Genomic DNA, 18,379 nt, shown 5'->3' with positions numbered 1-18,379 from the left:
CTTGGGTGTGAAGTCCATCGACATGAGCTCCCCACCCAGGAGAGACGCATCCGTAGTCAGCACCTTTTGTGGCTGAGGAATTTGGAAGGGGCGTCCCAGAGTCAAATTGGCCCAAATCGTCCACCAGCAAAGGGATTTGAGAAAACTCGTGGACAGGTGGATCACGTCCTCTAGACCCCCAGCAGCCTGAAACCACTGGGAAGGTAGGGTCCATTGAGCAGATCGCATGTGAAGACGAGCCATGGGAGTCACATGGACTGTGGAGGCCATGTGGCCAAGCAATCTCAACATCTGCCGAGCTGTGATCTGCTGGGACGCTCATACCCGGGAGACGAGGGACAGCAGATTGTTGGCCCTTGTCTCCAGGAGATAGGCACGAGCCGTCCGAGAATCCAGCAGAGCTCCTATGAATTCGAGTCTCTGTACTGGGAGAAGATGGGACTTTGGGTAATTTATCACAAACCCTAGTAGCTCCAGGAGTCGAATAGTCATCTGCATGGACTGTAGAGCTCCTGCCTCAGAAGTGTTCTTCACCAGCCAATCGTCGAGATAAGGGAACACGTGCACTCCGAGCCTGCGAAGCGCTGCTGCTACCACAGGTAGGCACTTCGTGAACACTCTGGGCGCAGAGGCGAGCCCAAAGGGTAGCACACAGTACTGGAAGTGACGTGATCCCAGACGTAATCGAAGATACTGTCTGTGAGCTGGCAGTATCGGGATGTGTGTATAAGCATCCTTTAAGTCCAGAGAGCATAGCCAATCGTTTTGCTGAATCATGGGAAGAAGGGTGCCCAGGGAAAGCATCCTGAACTTTTCCTTGACCAGATATTTGTTCAGGGTCCTTAGGTCTAGGATGGGACGCATCCCCCCTGTTTACTTTTCCACAAGGAAGTACCTGGAATAGAATCCCAGCCCTTCTTGCCCCGGTGGCACGGGCACGACCGTATTGGCGCTGAGAAGGGCGGAGAGTTCCTCTGCAAGTACCTGCTTGTGCTGGAAGCTGAAGGACTGAGCTCCCGGTGGACAATTTGGAGGCATGGCAGCCAAATTGAGGGTGTATCCTTGCCGGACTATTTGGAGAACCCACTGGTCGGAGGTTATGAGAGGCCACCTTTGGTGAAAAACTTTCAACCTCCCCCCAACCGGCAGATCGTCCGGCACGGACACTTGGCTATGCTCTGCTGGAGCCAGTCGAAAGCACGCCCCCTGCTTTTGTTGGGGAGCTGTGGGACCTTGCTGAGGCACACGCTGCTGACGAGAGCGAGCGAGCACGCTGGGGCTTAGCCTGGGCCGCAGGCTGTCGAGAGGGAGGATTGTACCTACGCTTACCAGAAGAGTAGGGAACAGCCCTCCTTCCCCCATAAAAACGTCTACCTGAAGAGGTAGATGCTAAAGGCTGCCGGCGGGAGAATTTGTCGAAAGCGTTATCCCACTGGTGGAGCTGTTCTACCACCTGTTCGACTTTTTCTCCAAAAATGTTGTCCGCTCGGCAAGGGGAGTCCGCAATCCGCTGCTGGATCCTATTCTCCAGGTCGGAGGCACGCAGCCATGAGAGTCTGCGCATCACCACACCTTGAGCAACGGCCCTGGACGCAACATCAAAGGTATCATATACCCCTCTGGCCAGGAATTTTCTGCACGCCTTCAGCTGCCTGACCACCTCCTGAAACGGCTTGGCTTGCTCAGAAGGGAGCTTGTCCACCAAGCCCGCCAACTGCCGCACATTGTTCCGCATGTGGATGCTCGTGTAGAGCTGGTAGGACTGAATCTTGGCCACGAGCATAGAAGAATGGTAGGCCTTCCTCCCAAAGGAGTCTAAGGTTCTAGAGTCCTTGCCCGGGGGCACCGAAGCATGCTCCCTAGAACTCTTAGCCTTCTTTAGGGCCAGATCCACCACACCAGAGTCGTGAGGCAACTGAGTGCGCATCAGCTCTGGATCACCATGGATCCGGTACTGGGATTCGATCTTCTTGGGAATGTGGGGATTAGTTAGAGGCTTGGTCCAGTTCGCCAGCAATGTCTTTTTTAGGAGATGATGCATGGGTACTGTGGACGCTTCCTTAGGTGGAGAAGGATAGTCCAAGAGCTCAAACATCTCAGCCCTGGGCTCATCCTCCACGACCACCGGGAAGGGGATGGCCATAGACATCTCCCGGACAAAAGCCGCGAAAGACAGACTCTCGGGAGGAGAAAGCTGCCTTTCAGGGGAGGGAGTGGGATCAGAAGGAAGGCCATCAGACTCCTCGTCAGAGAAATATCTGATGTCCTCCTCCTCCTCCCACCAGGCCTCACCATTGGTATCAGACACAAGTTCATGAACCTGTGTCTGAAGCCGTGCCCGACTCGACTCCATGGAAACACGGCCACGGTGGGAGCGCCGAGAGGTAGACTCCCTCGCCAGCACCGGCGAAGCTGCCTCCACCGACGTCGTCGGGGAGTCTTCCTGGGAGGCGGCCACAGCCGGTACCGCTCACCCCGGGCAAAGGGCCATCCGTCGCCTCGCTCAACGGTACTGGGGGTGCAAGCACCCCCGGTACCGGAGGAGAAGGGCGCAACAGCTCTCCCAGAATCTCTGGAAGAACGGCCCGGAGACTCTCGTGCAGAGCGGCTGTGGAGAAAGACTGGGAAGCCGATGCAGGCGTCAAGGTCAGAGTCTGTTCCGGGCGTGGACGCGGTTCCGGGCTGTCCAAGGTGGAGCGCATTGACACCTCCTGAACAGAGGGTGAGCGGTCCTCCCGGTGCCGATGCCTACTGGGTGCCGACTCCCTCGGCGACCCAGAGCTCTCGGTACCGAGGCGGGAAGGAGACCGGTGTCGATGCTTCTTTGATTTCTTCAAACGAAGCATGTCACCGGAGCTTCCCGGTACCGACGAGGAGTACATAGAATCCAACTGTCTCTTCCTCGGGGCCGAGGCCGAAGAAGGTCGGTCTCGGGGGGGCTGTATCGCAAGAGCCCTCAGGGCAGGAGGAGACCCACCCGAAGGCTCACCGCCACCAGCAGGGGAATGGACAGCCCTCACCTGCACTCCAGTCGAAGCACCACCGTTCGACGACATCAGCAACAGCGGAGGTCCTGGTACCACCGACGTCGACGCAGCCTTCCGATGTCTCGGTACAGACAATGTAGAGGGTCGAAGCCTCGATGCCGTTGATGCTGAGGTCGAAGACTTCGATGCTGTCGACGTCGATGCACTCAATGCGTCCTGTGCTGTTGTCGTCGAAGAGCCCGAGAACAACACGTTCCACTGGGCCAATCTCGCTACCTGAGTCCTCTTTTGTAAAAGAGCACAAAGACTGCAGGCCTGCAGGCGGTGCCCAGCCCCCAGACACTGAAGACACGAAGCGTGCCTATTCAGTGAGGAAGATTACCCGGGCGCACTGGTGCACTTTTTGAAGCCGCTGGGAGACTTCGATGACATGGGTGGAAAAATCACGCCGGCGAAATCAAAATTCGCGATGATGACGAAAGGCACCAAAAATAAGGGAGAGAAAACCCGTACCAAGGCCAAAAAGGCCGATCCCGAAAAGCGAAAGGAAGCTTACGCTGGGGGAAAAGCTGGGCATACGGGAAGGGACAAAGACCGAAAGGTCTCTCTCTTTTTTTTTTTTTTTAGCGAAAATCGCGAAGACGCGCGAGGGTCAACTTGAGGGGCACAAAACGGCGGCAAAACACGACCGTCCCGAGCGCGGACAAAAGAAGACTGACGAACACGAGCCAGTTCGGGCGGGAAGACGGCCGCGCATGGGCACGCGAGAGCTAGCAAAGGCCTTTGCTAGTGAAGTTTCCGATTGGAGGGGCTGCCGTGGATGTCACCCATCAGTGAGAACAAGCAGCCTGCTTGTCCTCGGAGAATCTTTGTTACATCTGGATAAATCCAGATTTTTTGTCCTCCAAATATACGATTTGTAGTTTTGAAATAAAGTCTCATTACTGAGTTCAAATGTTGCTGGAAGACAAAAGAAACAATCAAGGTTGCTCTTTCGGTTGCCTCTTCTAAAGATTGTTCCAAAATGGCTGTAATGTTATTTAAGTCCATTGATTTCTCTCCTTCTACTTTTTTAATTGTATTAGGTATATAATATATTTTATTTAATGGCGGGATTGCCTCATGTGGAAAATTTAAATTTTCTCTCAAGAATCTTGTAAAAATTTCTAATGGGGGAATCCCTACTAATTTAGGAAAATTAAGTAGACGAAGATTTAGTCTTCTGTTAAAGTTCTCCATTTGCTCTAATTTTCTTCTTAATTCCATATTATCTTTTATTGCAGCCATTTTAAATTCAGTAATTTGAATCATCTCTTTCTGTAAAGTCTCTATCTTAGAGGAAGAATCTTGTTTTACAACTTCTATGGAGTCCTTCAATTCTTGTACAGTGGTATTCAAAGTTTTTACCTCCATTGAAGACTGCTGCAAGGTTTTGTCTATATCCAGCAATTTCAGCCATATCTGAGGCTGACCTCCGGTTCTTTCCCCGCTGCGCTGTTACTTCCACAGGGTCGGATACCCCACAAGGTCCTCCAGTGTCAGCCTTTCCGGCTTGCGATGGGTTTCCCTCTCGACTCGCTGTGTGCGCAGGGCATGGAGGAATCATAGAGTCCGGCGGGGGGGATACTACTAGTACTTAGAGATGTTTCCGTTTCCAGCGAGGTAGCTGCTTCACCGGCTCCTCCCGCTATGGACTCCAACCCGCTAATTCCACGAGGGAGAGCAGGGGAAAAGCGCTCCAAACCTGGCCTCGTCGGCGTGGACATACCCGGTAGGTGTGGGAACTATCCGGACGACCCCTTGCCGTTTCGAGTGAGGCATTTTCAATAAGAGAAAAAGGAAAAATTTCCGAGGCTAGGCTGGAGCTGCTTACCAAACCTCCGCTCTCGGCGCCATCTTGACACGCCCCCCTTCACCTCCCCACAAGAATTTAAACTGTCCCCACCCAGTCCAGCAAGAATTTAATGGTACATTAAAAAAAATTCCGGCCAGCTCTCTCAGTCTCTCTGGGTTCGCGCCACAGCACTGCAGGGAAGAAAGAATGAAAGTTGGAACTTAGAACAGTCTGGTGTGCACATGTAAGACTTGTCTCTGATTCACTGGCACTGTGTGCCGAGAGGTCACCACATGCACATGCCAGTAGGTCAGGTAACATCTGATGCTTGTGCCTATGTCTGTGCATCAGCCCGGGAGCAGAGAAGATTAATAGGAACACAGTAAGTGAAGGCATCCAGTCTGACCAATAGTCACACTCATTATCAATTCATTATCAATGAATGTGATATTATATACTTGATTATGGTCTTTTTTTGGCGTTTCTGGGATATAGACCATAGAAGTCCATCTGGCCATATTCTTATGTTCCAACTGCTGGAGTTGTCAAAGCCCATTCCAGCCTAGTCGTCTTCTCATTTGCAGGAGTCCGTAAAAGTCTGTCCAGCACTGCCCTCATGTTCCAGCCACTGAAGTTGCTGTCTAAGCCCTTTCCAGCCCATCCTAAACCAGACTGCCACATATGAGCTACACACCGTACAAGTCTGCCTGATATCAGCCCTAATTCATCACAGCCGGAGTCATCATCTAAGCGTCACTTGACACACCCACACACATGCAGCCATTTAAGTTTAGGTTTTTTTGTAACTTACATTTTTTAATTAGAGATCCTCTATGTTCATCCCACGCCTTTTTGAATTCCATCACCATTTATGTCTCTACCACCTCCTTAATGGAAGACTTTCCACATCTGTGCTGTTAAAGCAAGGAGGAGGAGACAGAACTCAAATAACTTGGTACTCAGTAGGTGAAAGGCTGGTGCAGGTGCAGGTGCAGCTTACACTTCCATGGGAACCCCAGAGGAATTGTTTCAATCTCCAGGGGAACCCTACAGGAACTGCTTCCATCCCCACGGGAACCCCACAGGACCGCCCCCGCCCCCCTTGGTACACCACTGGTTAACCCAAAGAAAATAGTTCAAGCACCCCAGCAGTTCATATAAAGCAGTTCATGCCAAGCAATTCCCAAAACACAACAGTTCAAAGGGTTCAAAGGAAAAAAAACAGCAGTTCATATAAAACAGTTTAAGCAGAGCATGACCTTTCCCCTCTCCCTCCTCTCTTAATCACCACAGGGAGAGTAAAAGGGTCCCACCCAACTTGGCCAGCACTACCTCCTGACCACCACCCCAATACCCAACGGTTGTAAACATGCTCTCTTAACTCCCCTTCTGGGCTACCCACCTTTTCCCTTTTTATATCCGAGGATATGTCTCCAAATGCTGCCCGGGAGGGAAAGGTTAGGACAGCTGTTGTAGTTGGTGATTCGATCATTAGGCACATAGATAGCTGGGTGGCTGGTGGACGTGAGGATCGCCTGGTGACTTGCTTGCCTGGTGCAAAGGTGGCGGACCTCACGCGTCACCTAGATAGGATTTTAAATAGTGCTGGGGAGGAGTCCGCTGTCTTGGTACATGTGGGTACCAATGCCATAGGAAAATGTGGGAGAGAGGTTCTGGAAGCCAAATTTAGGCTCTTAGGTAGAAAGCTCAAATCCAGATCCTCTAGGGTAGCATTTTCTGAAATGCTACCTGTTCCACGTGCAGGGCCCAAGAGACAAGCAGAGCTCCAGAGTCTCAATGCGTGGATGAGACGATGGTGCAGGGAGGAGGGTTTTAGATTTGTTAGGAACTGGGCAACATTCTGGGGAAGGGGGAGCCTATTCCGAAAGAATGGGCTCCACCTTAACCAGGGTGGGACCAGGCTGCTGGCGTCGGCATTTAAAAAGGAGATAGAGCAGCTTTTAAACTAGAAATGGGGGGAAGGCCGACAGTCGCTCAAAAGCGCATGGTTCGGGAAAAGGTATCTTGCAAAGATACCTCACAAACAGGGAAGATAGGGTTTCTGGATAGTGAGGTTGCACAACAGACCGTGGTAGACCAGGTGCCCTTAAATACAACTAAAGATCAGACAAAAGATGTCAAATCAATAGTGTCAGGTACTAAGCATCATGCAAATAAGAACAACAAACATACTCTGAAATGTCTATATGCAAATGCTAGGAGTCTAAGAAATAAGATGAGAGAGTTGGAATATATTGCACTAAATGAAAAATTGGATATAATAGGCATTACTGAGACCTGGTGGAAGGAGGATAACCAGTGGGACACTGTCATACCGGGGTACAAAGTATATCGTAGTGATAGGGTGGACCGGACTGGTGGAGGGGTAGCATTGTATATTAACGAGAGCCTTGACTCAGATAGATTACAAATTCAGCAGGACACAAATCACACCTTTGAATCATTATGGGTTGAAATTCTATGTATAAAAGGGAAAAAAACGGTGATAGGAGTGTACTACCGTCCGCCTCGCCAGGATGAGCAGGTAGACACAGAAATGATAAAAGAAATCAGAGACGCGAAAAAATGGGCAATGTGATAATAATGGGTGACTTCAATTATCCAAATATAGACTGGGTAAATGTAACATCGGGACACGCTACAGAGATACAATTCCTTGATGAAATCAAGGACAGCTTTATGGAGCAACTGGTGCAGGAGCCGAAGAGAAGGAAAAATTCTAGACTTGGTCCTTAGTGGAGCGCATGATCTGGTGAGGGACGTTATGGTACTGGGACCGCTTGATAACAGTGACCATAATATGATCAGTTTTGATATCGACCTTGAAGTAACTGTACACAGAAAGTCAAATACGTTAGCGTTTAACTTTAAAAAAGGAGACTATGATAAAATGAGAAGAACGGTAAAAAAAAAACTTAGGGGGGCAACTGAGAGAGTAAAAACTGTACAACAGGCATGGACGCTGTTCAAAAATACCATCCTGGAGGCCCAGGCCATACACATTCCGCAAATTAGAAAAGAAAGACGGAACTCCAAAAGACAGCTGGCCTGGTTGAAAAGTGAGGTGAAGGAAGCTATTAGGGCTAAAAGAAACGCCTTCAGAAAATGGAAGAAGGAACCATCTGAAAATAACAAGAAGCAGCATAAGGAGTGTCAAAGCAAATGCAAGGCGCAGATAAAGAAGGTCAAGAGGGATTACGAAAAAAAGATAGCATTAGAGGCAAAAAAACATAGTAAAAAATGTTTTCGGTATATTAAAAGCAGGAAGCCAGCAAAAGAATCGGTTGGGCCGCTGGATGACCGAGGGGTAAAAGGGGCGATCAAGGAAGACAAAGACGTAGCGGAGAAACTGAATGAATTCTTTGCTTTGGTCTTCACTGAGGAAGATTTAGGTAGGATACCGGTGTCGGAAATGGTATTTCAAGCGGACGAGTCGGAGAAACTTACTGACTTCACGGTAAACCTGGAGGACGTAATGGGGCAGTTCGGCAAACTGAAGAGTAGCAAATCTCCTGGACCGGATGGTATTCACCCTAGAGTACTGATAGAACTGAAAAATGAGCTTGCGGAGCTACTGCTAGTGATATGCAACTTATCCTTAAAATTGAGCGTGGTACCGGAAGATTGGAGGGTGGCCAATGTAACGCCCATTTTTAAAAAAGGCTCCAGGGGAGATCCGGGAAATTGTAGACCGGTGAGTCTGACGTCGGTGCCGGGGAAAATGGTAGAGGCTATTATTAAAAACAAAATTACAGAGCACATCCGAGGACATGGATTACTGAGACCGAGTCAGCACGGCTTTTGTGTGGGGAAATCTTGCCTGACCAATTTACTTCAATTCTTTGAAGGAGTAAACAAACTTGTGGTGAAGGCGGTTAGCTTAGCAGAGTTTAAAAAGGGGTTGGACGGTTTCCTAAAGGACAAGTCCATAAACCGCTACTAAACGGACTTGGAAAAATCCAAAATTCCAGGAATAACATGTATAGAATGTTTGTACGTTTGGGAAGCTTGCCAGGTGCCCTTGGCCTGGATTGGCCGCTGTCGTGGACAAGATGCTGGGCTCGATGGACCCTTGGTCTTTTCCCAGTATGGCATTACTTATGTACTTATGATACTCTCCAGGGAAAGGTGTTCCTTCCAGAGGGCAGGATTCAGAAGTTACAGACCTAGGCTATCTGCAGCTCCCGTAGGCCCTCATTCTGGTTAATGTTGCAAGTCCTAGGCTTGATGATGTCCTCTATCGAAGTGGTTCCTTGGGTGGTAGCTCACATGCACCTCCTTCAGAATGCATTGTTGTTGACTTGGTCTGCTCAGGTGGACGACCTGCATTGCTATTTGTCTAGGGTTCCCATATTTGCCCTGACAAAAAAGAGGACACCAATAGTCACACACCCCTCCCCACCCCCCATGCCACACAGTTACCTTGACTTGACCTCACCCCATAAAAAAGCCATCCCCTTCTATATATTTCCCTCCCCCTACCTTTTTTTACAGCTACCTCACCCCCCTACCCTCTACCCACATTCTACATCCCCTCCCCTCCCCTACTTTACCTTATTGTGCCCTGGTGGTCTAGTGCCCTCTTTGGGGCAGGAAGGAACCTCACTCTTTCCTGTCCGGTAATGCTGCTGCCCTTTTCACTGCTGATGCCACTTCAAAATGGCTGCTGACACTTCAAACAGTGAGCTTGCGGAGCTACTGCTAGTGATATGCAACTTATCCTTAAAATCAAGCGTGGTACCGGAAGATTGGAGGGTGGCCAATGTAACACCCATTTTTAAAAAAGGCTCCAGGGAGATCCGGGAAATTATAGACCGGTGAGTCTGACGTCGGTGCCGGGGAATATGGTAGAGGCTATTATTAAAAACAAAATTACAGAGCACATCCGAGGACATGGATTACTGAGACCAAGTCAGCACGGCTTTTGTGTGGGGAAATCTTGCCTGACCCATGTACTTCAATTCTTTGAAGGAGTAAACAGACATGTGGACAAAGGGGAGCCGGTTGATATTGTGTATATGGATTTTCAAAAGGTGTTTGACAAGGTACCTCATGAAAGGCTACAGAGGAAATTGGAGGGTCATGGGATAGGAGGAAATGTCCTACTGTGGATTAAAAACTGGTTGAAGGATAGGAAACAGAGAGTATGGTTAAATGGGCAGTATTCACAATGGAGAAGGGTAGTTAGTAGGGTTCCTCAGGGGTCTGTGCTAGGACCGCTGCTTTTTAATATATTTATAAATGATTTAGAGATGGGAGTAACTAGCGAGGTAATTAAATTTGCTGATGACACAAAGTTATTCAAAGTCGTTAACGCGCGACAGGATTGTGAAAAATTACAAGAGGACCTTACGAGACTGGGAGACTGGGCGGCTAAATGGCAGATGACGTTTAATGTGAGCAAGTGCAAGGTGATGCATGTGGGAAAAAAGAACCCGAATTATAGCTACGTCATGCAAGGTTCCACGTTAGGAGTTACGGACCAAGAAAGGGATCTGGGTGTCGTCATCGATAACACACTGAAACCTTCTGCTCAGTGTGCTGCTGCGGCTAGGAAAGCGAATAGAATGTTGGGTATTATTAGGAAAGGTATGGAAAACAGGTGTGAGGATGTTATAATGCCTTTGTATCGCTCCATGGTGCGACCGCACCTTGAGTATTCTGTTCAATTCTGGTCGCCGCATCTCAAGAAAGATATAGTAGAATTGGAAAAGGTGCAGCGAAGGGCGACTAAAATGATAGCGGGGATGGGACGACTTCCCTATGAAGAAAGACTAAGGAGGCTAGGGCTATTCAGCTTGGAGAAGAGACGGCTGAGGGGAGACATGATAGAGGTATATAAAATAATGAGTGGAGTGGAACAGGTGGATGTGAAGCGTCTGTTCACGCTTTCCAAAAATACTAGGACTAGGGGGCATGCGATTAAACTACAGTGTAGTAAATTTAAAACAAATCGGAGAACAGTTTTCTTCACCCAACGTGTAATTAAACTCTGGAATTCATTGCCGGAAAATGTGGTGAAGGCGGTTAGCTTAGCAGTGTTTAAAAAGGGGTTGGACGGTTTCCTAAAGGACAAGTCCATAAACCGCTACTAAACGGACTTGGAAAAATCCAAAATTCCAGGAATAACATGTATAGAATGTTTGTACGTTTGGGAAGCTTGCCAGGTGCCCTTGGCCTGGATTGGCCGCTGTCGTGGACAAGATGCTGGGCTCGATGGACCCTTGGTCTTTTCCCAGTATGGCATTACTTATGTACTTATGTACATGCATCCAGCTGCTGTTTCACCTGGGTACCTCCCAGTTTAGCCAGAGCAGAAGTATCCATCAGCTCCTCTTGTCTTCCCTCCTCTCCCTTTTCTTCCCCTTGCCAGTCCATGGGTTCTTCACCACACCCACTGCTCAGCTGCTTCTCATCTCCCTGATTGGCTAGGCTCAGAACCTCTTCCCTTAGCCTAGTTCTCTGTGACAGGTTTTCCCAATTCCCCCCTCTTGTCCTTCTGCTAGCAACTTCTGGGGGCTGTTGGGAATGGCAGTCCCTGTTTCTATGGTATGTCCTATTCAGGGGCTGTTGGGAGTTGTAGTTTTTCCCTTTCCTCCGTTCTTCAGGGGAAAAATAACCCTCTCTCTTTCTCTCTCCAGCCCCCTCCTTCCCCCTTGCGCTTTCATTCTCCCTCTCCTCCTCATATTCCTTACAATATACAACTGAGTTATTGGGGTTTACTAACTACCTTTATGAAGATATTCACCCACCAGGCCTTTACAAACAGCTGGAAGAGGCCACTTTTCATCAAAGGATGATTCTGAAAAGTCTTCTGGGTGACAGCATAACTGGGCATCAATATAATGACTTATTTGAAGATAAGCAAACCAGTCAGCTGGAGTAAGGAGATATGTGGTTTGTACTGTTTCATAACATGTTGGGTTCGTCCTTATCCAAGGCATGTTGCACAAGTGCTAGGCCTCTCCCAGGACTGGAATCTGGAATCAGATACCCCGGGGCATAAAGTCCAAATTTTCAACAATAGGTTGAAAGCGAGATGTAGTAGCGTGCAATCCAAATTTACGTTGAATGGACGCCCATGCCCAACATACATGGGGCGGAGTAGCAGATGGGTATGCAATCATGGCAAAAGCAGCTGACTCCTGGCATGAAGCAGATAGGCCAGTGACAGTGCGCCCCCCCCAGACTTCGCTCAAATGCAAAGTCACAATAATCAGATGATTCAAATATCCAATCACATACAAAGCACAGTTGACAAGCCAAATTATAATCCTGGAGATACGGGAGGCCCAATCCACCGTCCACTCTCAGAAAGAGCAAATATTTCATTGCTAAATGAGGCTTTTACGAACCCCATAAAAATTTCCCCACCAAAGCATTATAACATTGTAGATATCTATGTGCAAGCAGTAAGGCCAAGAGTCTTTTAAAGAGATGAGTCTCACTTAAAATACTCTTAAAGGCATATTTTACTACTACTACTTAACATTTCTAGAGCACTACTAGGGTTACGCAGCGCTGTACAAAATACACAAAGAAGGATGGTCCCTGCTCAAAGGAGCTTACAATCTAAAGAACGAAATGTCAAGTTGGACGAAATGTCAAGTTGGGGCAGTCAAGATTTCCTGGGTAGAGGTGTAGAGGTTAGGTGCCGAAGGCGACATTGAAGAGGTGGGCTTTAAGCAGGGATTTGAAGATGGGCAGGGAGGGGGCCTGGCGTATGGGCTCGGGGAGTTTGTTCCACGCGTGGGGTGAGGCAAGGCAGAAAGGGCGGAGCCTGGAGTTGGCGGTGGTGGAGAAGGGTACTGAAAGGAGGGATTTGTCTTGAGAGCGGAGGCAAATCCCTCCTTTCAGTACCCTTCTCCACCACCGCCAATTCCATATTCCACTGGTTTAAGTGGGGGAGGACTGTGAAACTGACATTGTATGTAGGTAAAAGCTGTCTTGAACGAAACACCTTCAGATGTTATGAGGGGATCCAGCCTCAGCAGAAGAGAGGTTTAAGAAAAGAAGCCTTATGAAGCCAGGGACAAGGTATACTTGAAAATAAAGTGCTGATGAACTCAGAACCAAACTCTAGAATAATTGCACATAAAGCCCAAAACTTATGTTGAAAGGGGTGAATAAGGAAAGTTGGACTGGATTTGGGTTTCTGCCAGGTACTAGTGACCTGGCTTGGCCACTGTTTGGAAAACTGGATACTGGGCTAGATGGACCACTGGTCTGACCCAGTATGGTTACTCTTATGTTCTTATGTAGTATAAGAAGGGCTAAAGGTCTGAGTGGGACTGAATATAAAATATGTTATAAAATAAACTGTGTTAGAGTTCCTGGCTAGGCCTAAGGATCCTACCAAAGGAAATCCCAAAGTAATGAAAGGAGAAATACTTATGTTTAAATAAAAAGTGGCATCCTAAATTGCCTGTGCCATTCTGAACAAGTGTCCTACAGAGAAAGCAATGTAAGGAGACATGAGATGCGCTTGACCCCATGGCCAGTAGGAGGAGCCCTGACCATCTTGTATGGACAATGCATATATGTAGTGAGTTTGGTGAAAGCTTCAGTCATATGATCTCCAAAGAGATTTTCTTCTGAACATGGAGCATCTGCCAGATGATCATGAACATCATCTCTAAGCCCAGAGGCCCATTACCATGCCATCCTACTAGCTGCTATGGTTGTCGCGGCCCTTCTTGAACCTGTATTGTAAGCATTGTAGGTTGCTCGAATCATGTATCTAGCACATTCATCTTCCTGAACATTTGAAGATACCAAGTCAGTCTGGTTTTGAATCTTCTCAATAATGGCATAGAAGTATTAAGTTAATTAAATTGGTGTGGTGCAATTCTTGTATTTTGGAACATTTTCCAGTCTACAGTATCTACCATCTTGGGTTCTTTCCCTGGAGGTGTATTACTATGTACTCTAGAATGCTTACATCTTTAAGAGCTGACGTGGTAGTTTGTAGTTTCTTATGACCCATAGACGTTTGAAATCTATATTTTATCTCCAATCTCGTGGATATAGGACAGGTTGACAGTGAGATGTGCCAGATCTTTTGCTGCTGATCTAGTAGTATTTCATGTAGCAGAATTAACAGTACATCTTGTTCTGGGATCTGTTTGTTCTGATGAGACCACAGGACCTCTATGCTAATTCAATGTGAGAAGGATACTTTGGTGCCAATAGTGAACTCTTTGTGACTCCTGTATCTTTAAGGAAAAGGAAAGTATTTTCAGTCCAATTTATGAGAAAGTGTGCAAGACAAGCCCTTATATGGTGCAGAAACTCCAAGGAATCTCCATGATGTCTTGTCAGGGGTGGAGACTTCAGTTCTATAGGTGGAGCATGTTTTGGAGAAGCCCCATCAGTACACAACCTAGAAGGGGGTGGAGCTTTCAGTGCCAAAGGCAGAGCCTCTCTTAGGGCAGTCTTTCCACTGCTCAGCTTCGGAGGGCAGGAAGAGAAGTTGGTTCCATAAGCCTGTGATGTAGAGTGCAAGCTTTGGTGTTGTGGGCTAAACTATGGTGCGTTTTTACAGATACAGCCTCTGGAGAAGGTTCTTGCTTCAGTTTTCCTTACTGTTTGTCATTTTAGACTGTGCAGACTGTTTATTTGGTCAGCAAGAGCACTGTTTTGATCCCTTTCTTATTGGGTCTACATGGTATTTATCATGTTTTCTGACCTGGGCAACTATTGGTCTACTTTTCTGTTTGTCAGCTGTTGATCAAATTCCTTCCACTCTAGAAATTCATGGAGCTTTTGTCTCCTAGATTTTCTGGTCCTCAGTAACATCCAGGCACACTGCATACAATTCTTTATCGTCCCAAACAACAGACACATAAAAATTATCCATTTCAGAGAAGGACATTTTGTTTTTACAATAAAGGCAACACTTAATCCTGATTTTTTTTCCCGTATCAAAGATGAAAGCTGCCAGATCAAACTCAGGGCTCCTTCTGCAAAGCAGCAGTAGTGATTCCTGTGTGGTAAATGTGATGAAGCCCACAGAAATTGAATAGGCTTCGTCGCATTTGCTGCACTGGGAATTACTACTGTGGCTTTGTAAAAGGAGCCCTAAGTTTTTGACTGTTAAGAAAAAACACTGACAATTGGACTGAAACATGGCAGACTGCAATGGTGGTTGAAAAGAAATTGAGGGGTTCTGAGGGAAGATCCTGGGTGGGAACTCTTACACCTGCTCAGAAACCTTTTCCAGAGTTTTCTGAGCTTTAGGACAAGGGACTGGCTAGGCTCTGACAGTGACAGGTTGTAACATCATCCAAATATGTGAGTGTTGTGATCTTGCTTGTCCGTGGAGAAAAGTAAATATATTGTTCATTAATATCATATTACATTGGAATTCATATTCCACTTGCATCTTCTCAGTTCTAAGCAGATCACAGCAAAAGAGCCAGATCAGTTAACTGGGATATACACAATAATAAAGTTACAAAAAGAGACAATGATCTACCATAAATCCACTATTATAACTATGATCTAGTAAGTTAACACAAATTTGCAAAACAGTATAGTTTTACTTCTCCTTTTAAAATCTAGATAAGAACTTCACCCATCAACTTTCCCACTCTTGCAGCCTGAAAGGCAAATAGAGATTCAAAAATTTTTGTTCTCCTTTTGCCCTTAATAGAAGGAAAATTGAACAGTTTGTACGCGCTTTCTCTATACAATCTGATAAAAACCATTAAACAGAAAATGTTCATACATATATAATGGAACTGAGGTAAAGAGAATTTTATAAAGGATAAATTACATTACATTGGAATTTATATATACATTTGTATCTATATATATCTCAAACAGAAACTGTTTCAAAGTTATTAAAAATTCAGTTCATAACACTACATTAGCAAACAGATCACTGCATTCAAGTAAACTGATTAAATACCTCAACCCAATAAACTACTGTATAACTTGAGCATAAATAATGAATGCAACAAATTTACTATTTAGCAGTAGTATTGTTCCCTTACACCTTATTCATAATAGATAACTTTACAAGAATGAAAAGAAATATTTCAGTACTGACCAGCACTCGTCCTCCAAAGACATAACCTTTGTTCCCCAGCACAGCACATGTATGCGCTGCTCGAGGCTGAGGTGCAACATTCTGCAAGTACAAATACACAATGCCTTAAAAATTGTCACAGTCAAGAGTTTTATATGTAGACTGAAGATTTACAAACAGTATTATGTTGATGAAACACTTAATACTCACTTTTACTACTGGCTGAAACCATGTTTGTGTGTTTGTGTCAAACACATGGACATCATTATTCCACCCCCAAAACACTTGCCCCTCCTGAAAACAAAAGCATAATGAAACTTAATTTTTTCATGAACTAACATAATAAACAGTCTTCTTTTCTGACCTGGTGATTTCATTCTGCTCCTTTTACTGGAACTAGGAGAAACATCTTTGCTTAGGAGAGCCAAACAAATCAAACTCTGTCTCTAACCCCATATCCCTAGTTGCTGATGTTGTATAGGACAAAATATTGTAGTCCATTCCATTCTGCTGTCTACAACTGGAACTAGGGCTAAGATCTAGCACTATGAATAACTGGATACTTTTTTCCCTCTGCCTATAACCTGTCCCTAACAAATCTGAGCTTGTCACTGCAGTGACAGTTGTTGTCTGGAGGCCACGAAACTGAGCTTCTTATGGAAAGCAAAGTTATTTACCTGTAGCAGGTGTTCTCTGAGGACAGCAGGCCAATTATTCTCACAGTTAGGTGACGTCATCCGACAGAGTCCAGTGTGGATGCTGCCCAGTGTACTATCTATGAGGCCTTTGGCACCATCCCACCGCTCATGCGTGGATGCCTTCCCACTTGACATGAAAGCGCAGGTCCAGCAGTCTAGTAACATAGCTGAAAAAGACAACTCCAAAGGGAGAAAGGAGGGTTTGTGAGAATAATTGGCCTGCTGTCCTCGGAAAACACTTGCTATAAGGTAAGTAACTTTGCTTTCTCCGAGGACAAGCTGGGCATTTCTTTCTCACAACTGGGAATCCTCAGCTACCAGGCTCACCGAAAACAACAATGCTAGGACAAAGGGACTTGCAATGGCAAAGCCTAAGAAAACCAATTATCCTGAAACTATATACAACTGGTTGTGAAGGTGCAACCTGGAACCGACATAATGGGCCTAGGAGGGTGAATTTGGTTTCTAGATACCAAACAGATTCAGCAGGACTGTCCGATGACTGTCGCATCGGGTATTCTACTCAAGGTAGTAGTGAGATGTGAATGTGTGGACGGAAGACTGCACTGAAGCCTTGCAAATCTCCTTGATAGGGCAGACCTCAAGTGGGCTATTGACGCAGGCATGGCTCTGACATTGTGAACTGTGACATACCCCTCCAGAGTCAGCCCAGCCTGGGCATAAGCGAAAGAGATGCAATCTTCTAGCCAACTGGATAACGTGCATTTGCCGATAGCTACCCCCCACCCATTTGGATCGAAAGAAACAAAACTTTGGGTGGACTGTCTATGGGCATTAGTCCACTCAAGACAGAAGGCTAAGTCTTCCTTGTAATCCAAGGTGTGCAGTGCACTTTTGTCAGGGTGAGCATGAGATTTTGGGAAGAATGTTGGTAGAACGATTGACTGGTTAAGATGGAACTCTGATACCACCTTAGGAAGGAACATAGGATGCGTGTGGAGAACTACTCTGTTATGATAAAAGTTCATGTAAGATAGATCCGCTGCAAGGCCTTGAAGCTCACTGACTATGTGAGCTGAAGTGACTGCCACTAAAAAGAAGACCTTCCAGGTCTGGTACTTCAGAAGACGAGTCAAGTAGCTCAAAAGGAGCTTTCATTGGCTGGGTGAGGACGACGTTGAGGGGCTTACCTCCTACATGGTGACAATAATCAACTCTGTGAGGTGAACCCTTACAGAGTTGGTTTTTAAAACCTGACTCAGAGAGGTGCAGGAGGTATTCAAGCAGTTGTTGTGTAGGGCAAGAGAGAGGAAGTAGGGCCTTGCTTTCACACCAGATGGCAAACCTACACCACATATGGGACCATTAGATCATGAAGGAGCAAAAGGGACACTCAGGGAGGACAAGGCCATAGTGTAAAGACTGAATTAATTCTTTGCTTAGGTCTTTACAGAAGAAGATGCAAAATCAACCTGTACCAGAAATGGTTTTCAAGGGTGATGATGTGGAGGAACTGAAAGAAATCTTGGTGAACCTGGAAGATGTACTGAGCCAAATCGACAAATTAAATAGTAGTAAATCACCTGTACCGGATGGCATGCATCCAAGGGTACTTAAAGAACTCAAACATGAAATTGCAGATCTGCTGTTAGTAATATGTAACCTGTCGCTAAAATCGTCCGTAGTATCTGAAGATTGGATGATGGTCAATGTAACACCGATTTTCAAAAAGGGTTCCAGGGGTGATTCAGGAAATTACAGACTTCTAAGCCTGATGTCAGAGCTGGGTAAAATGGTGGAAACTATTATAAAGAATAAAATTATGGTTCACATAGATAAACATGGT

At 46.4% G+C, this 18,379-nt stretch overlaps 1 protein-coding gene across 3 annotated transcripts in view; it reads right to left on the bottom strand.

Annotated features, from left to right (window-relative positions):
• The window catches only part of KLHDC1 (kelch domain containing 1), a 245,909-nt gene that overhangs the window by 112,652 nt on the left and 114,878 nt on the right, over positions 1 to 18,379 (bottom strand). For all 3 annotated transcript variants that reach the window (XM_030214325.1, XM_030214326.1, XM_030214327.1), the window contains exons 6-7: positions 16,085 to 16,168; positions 15,896 to 15,976 (exon numbers count right to left, since the gene is read on the bottom strand). In XM_030214325.1, coding sequence (XP_030070185.1) covers positions 15,896 to 15,976; positions 16,085 to 16,168 — 165 coding nt within the window. The remainder of the gene's footprint in view (positions 1 to 15,895; positions 15,977 to 16,084; positions 16,169 to 18,379) is intronic.

The sequence above is a fragment of the Microcaecilia unicolor genome, chromosome 9 (assembly GCF_901765095.1).
Source record: "Microcaecilia unicolor chromosome 9, aMicUni1.1, whole genome shotgun sequence".
NCBI classification, from domain to species: Eukaryota; Metazoa; Chordata; class Amphibia; order Gymnophiona; family Siphonopidae; genus Microcaecilia; species Microcaecilia unicolor.
Note: the sequence above shows the minus strand (reverse complement) of the source record. Positions and strands in the feature narration are given on the sequence as shown.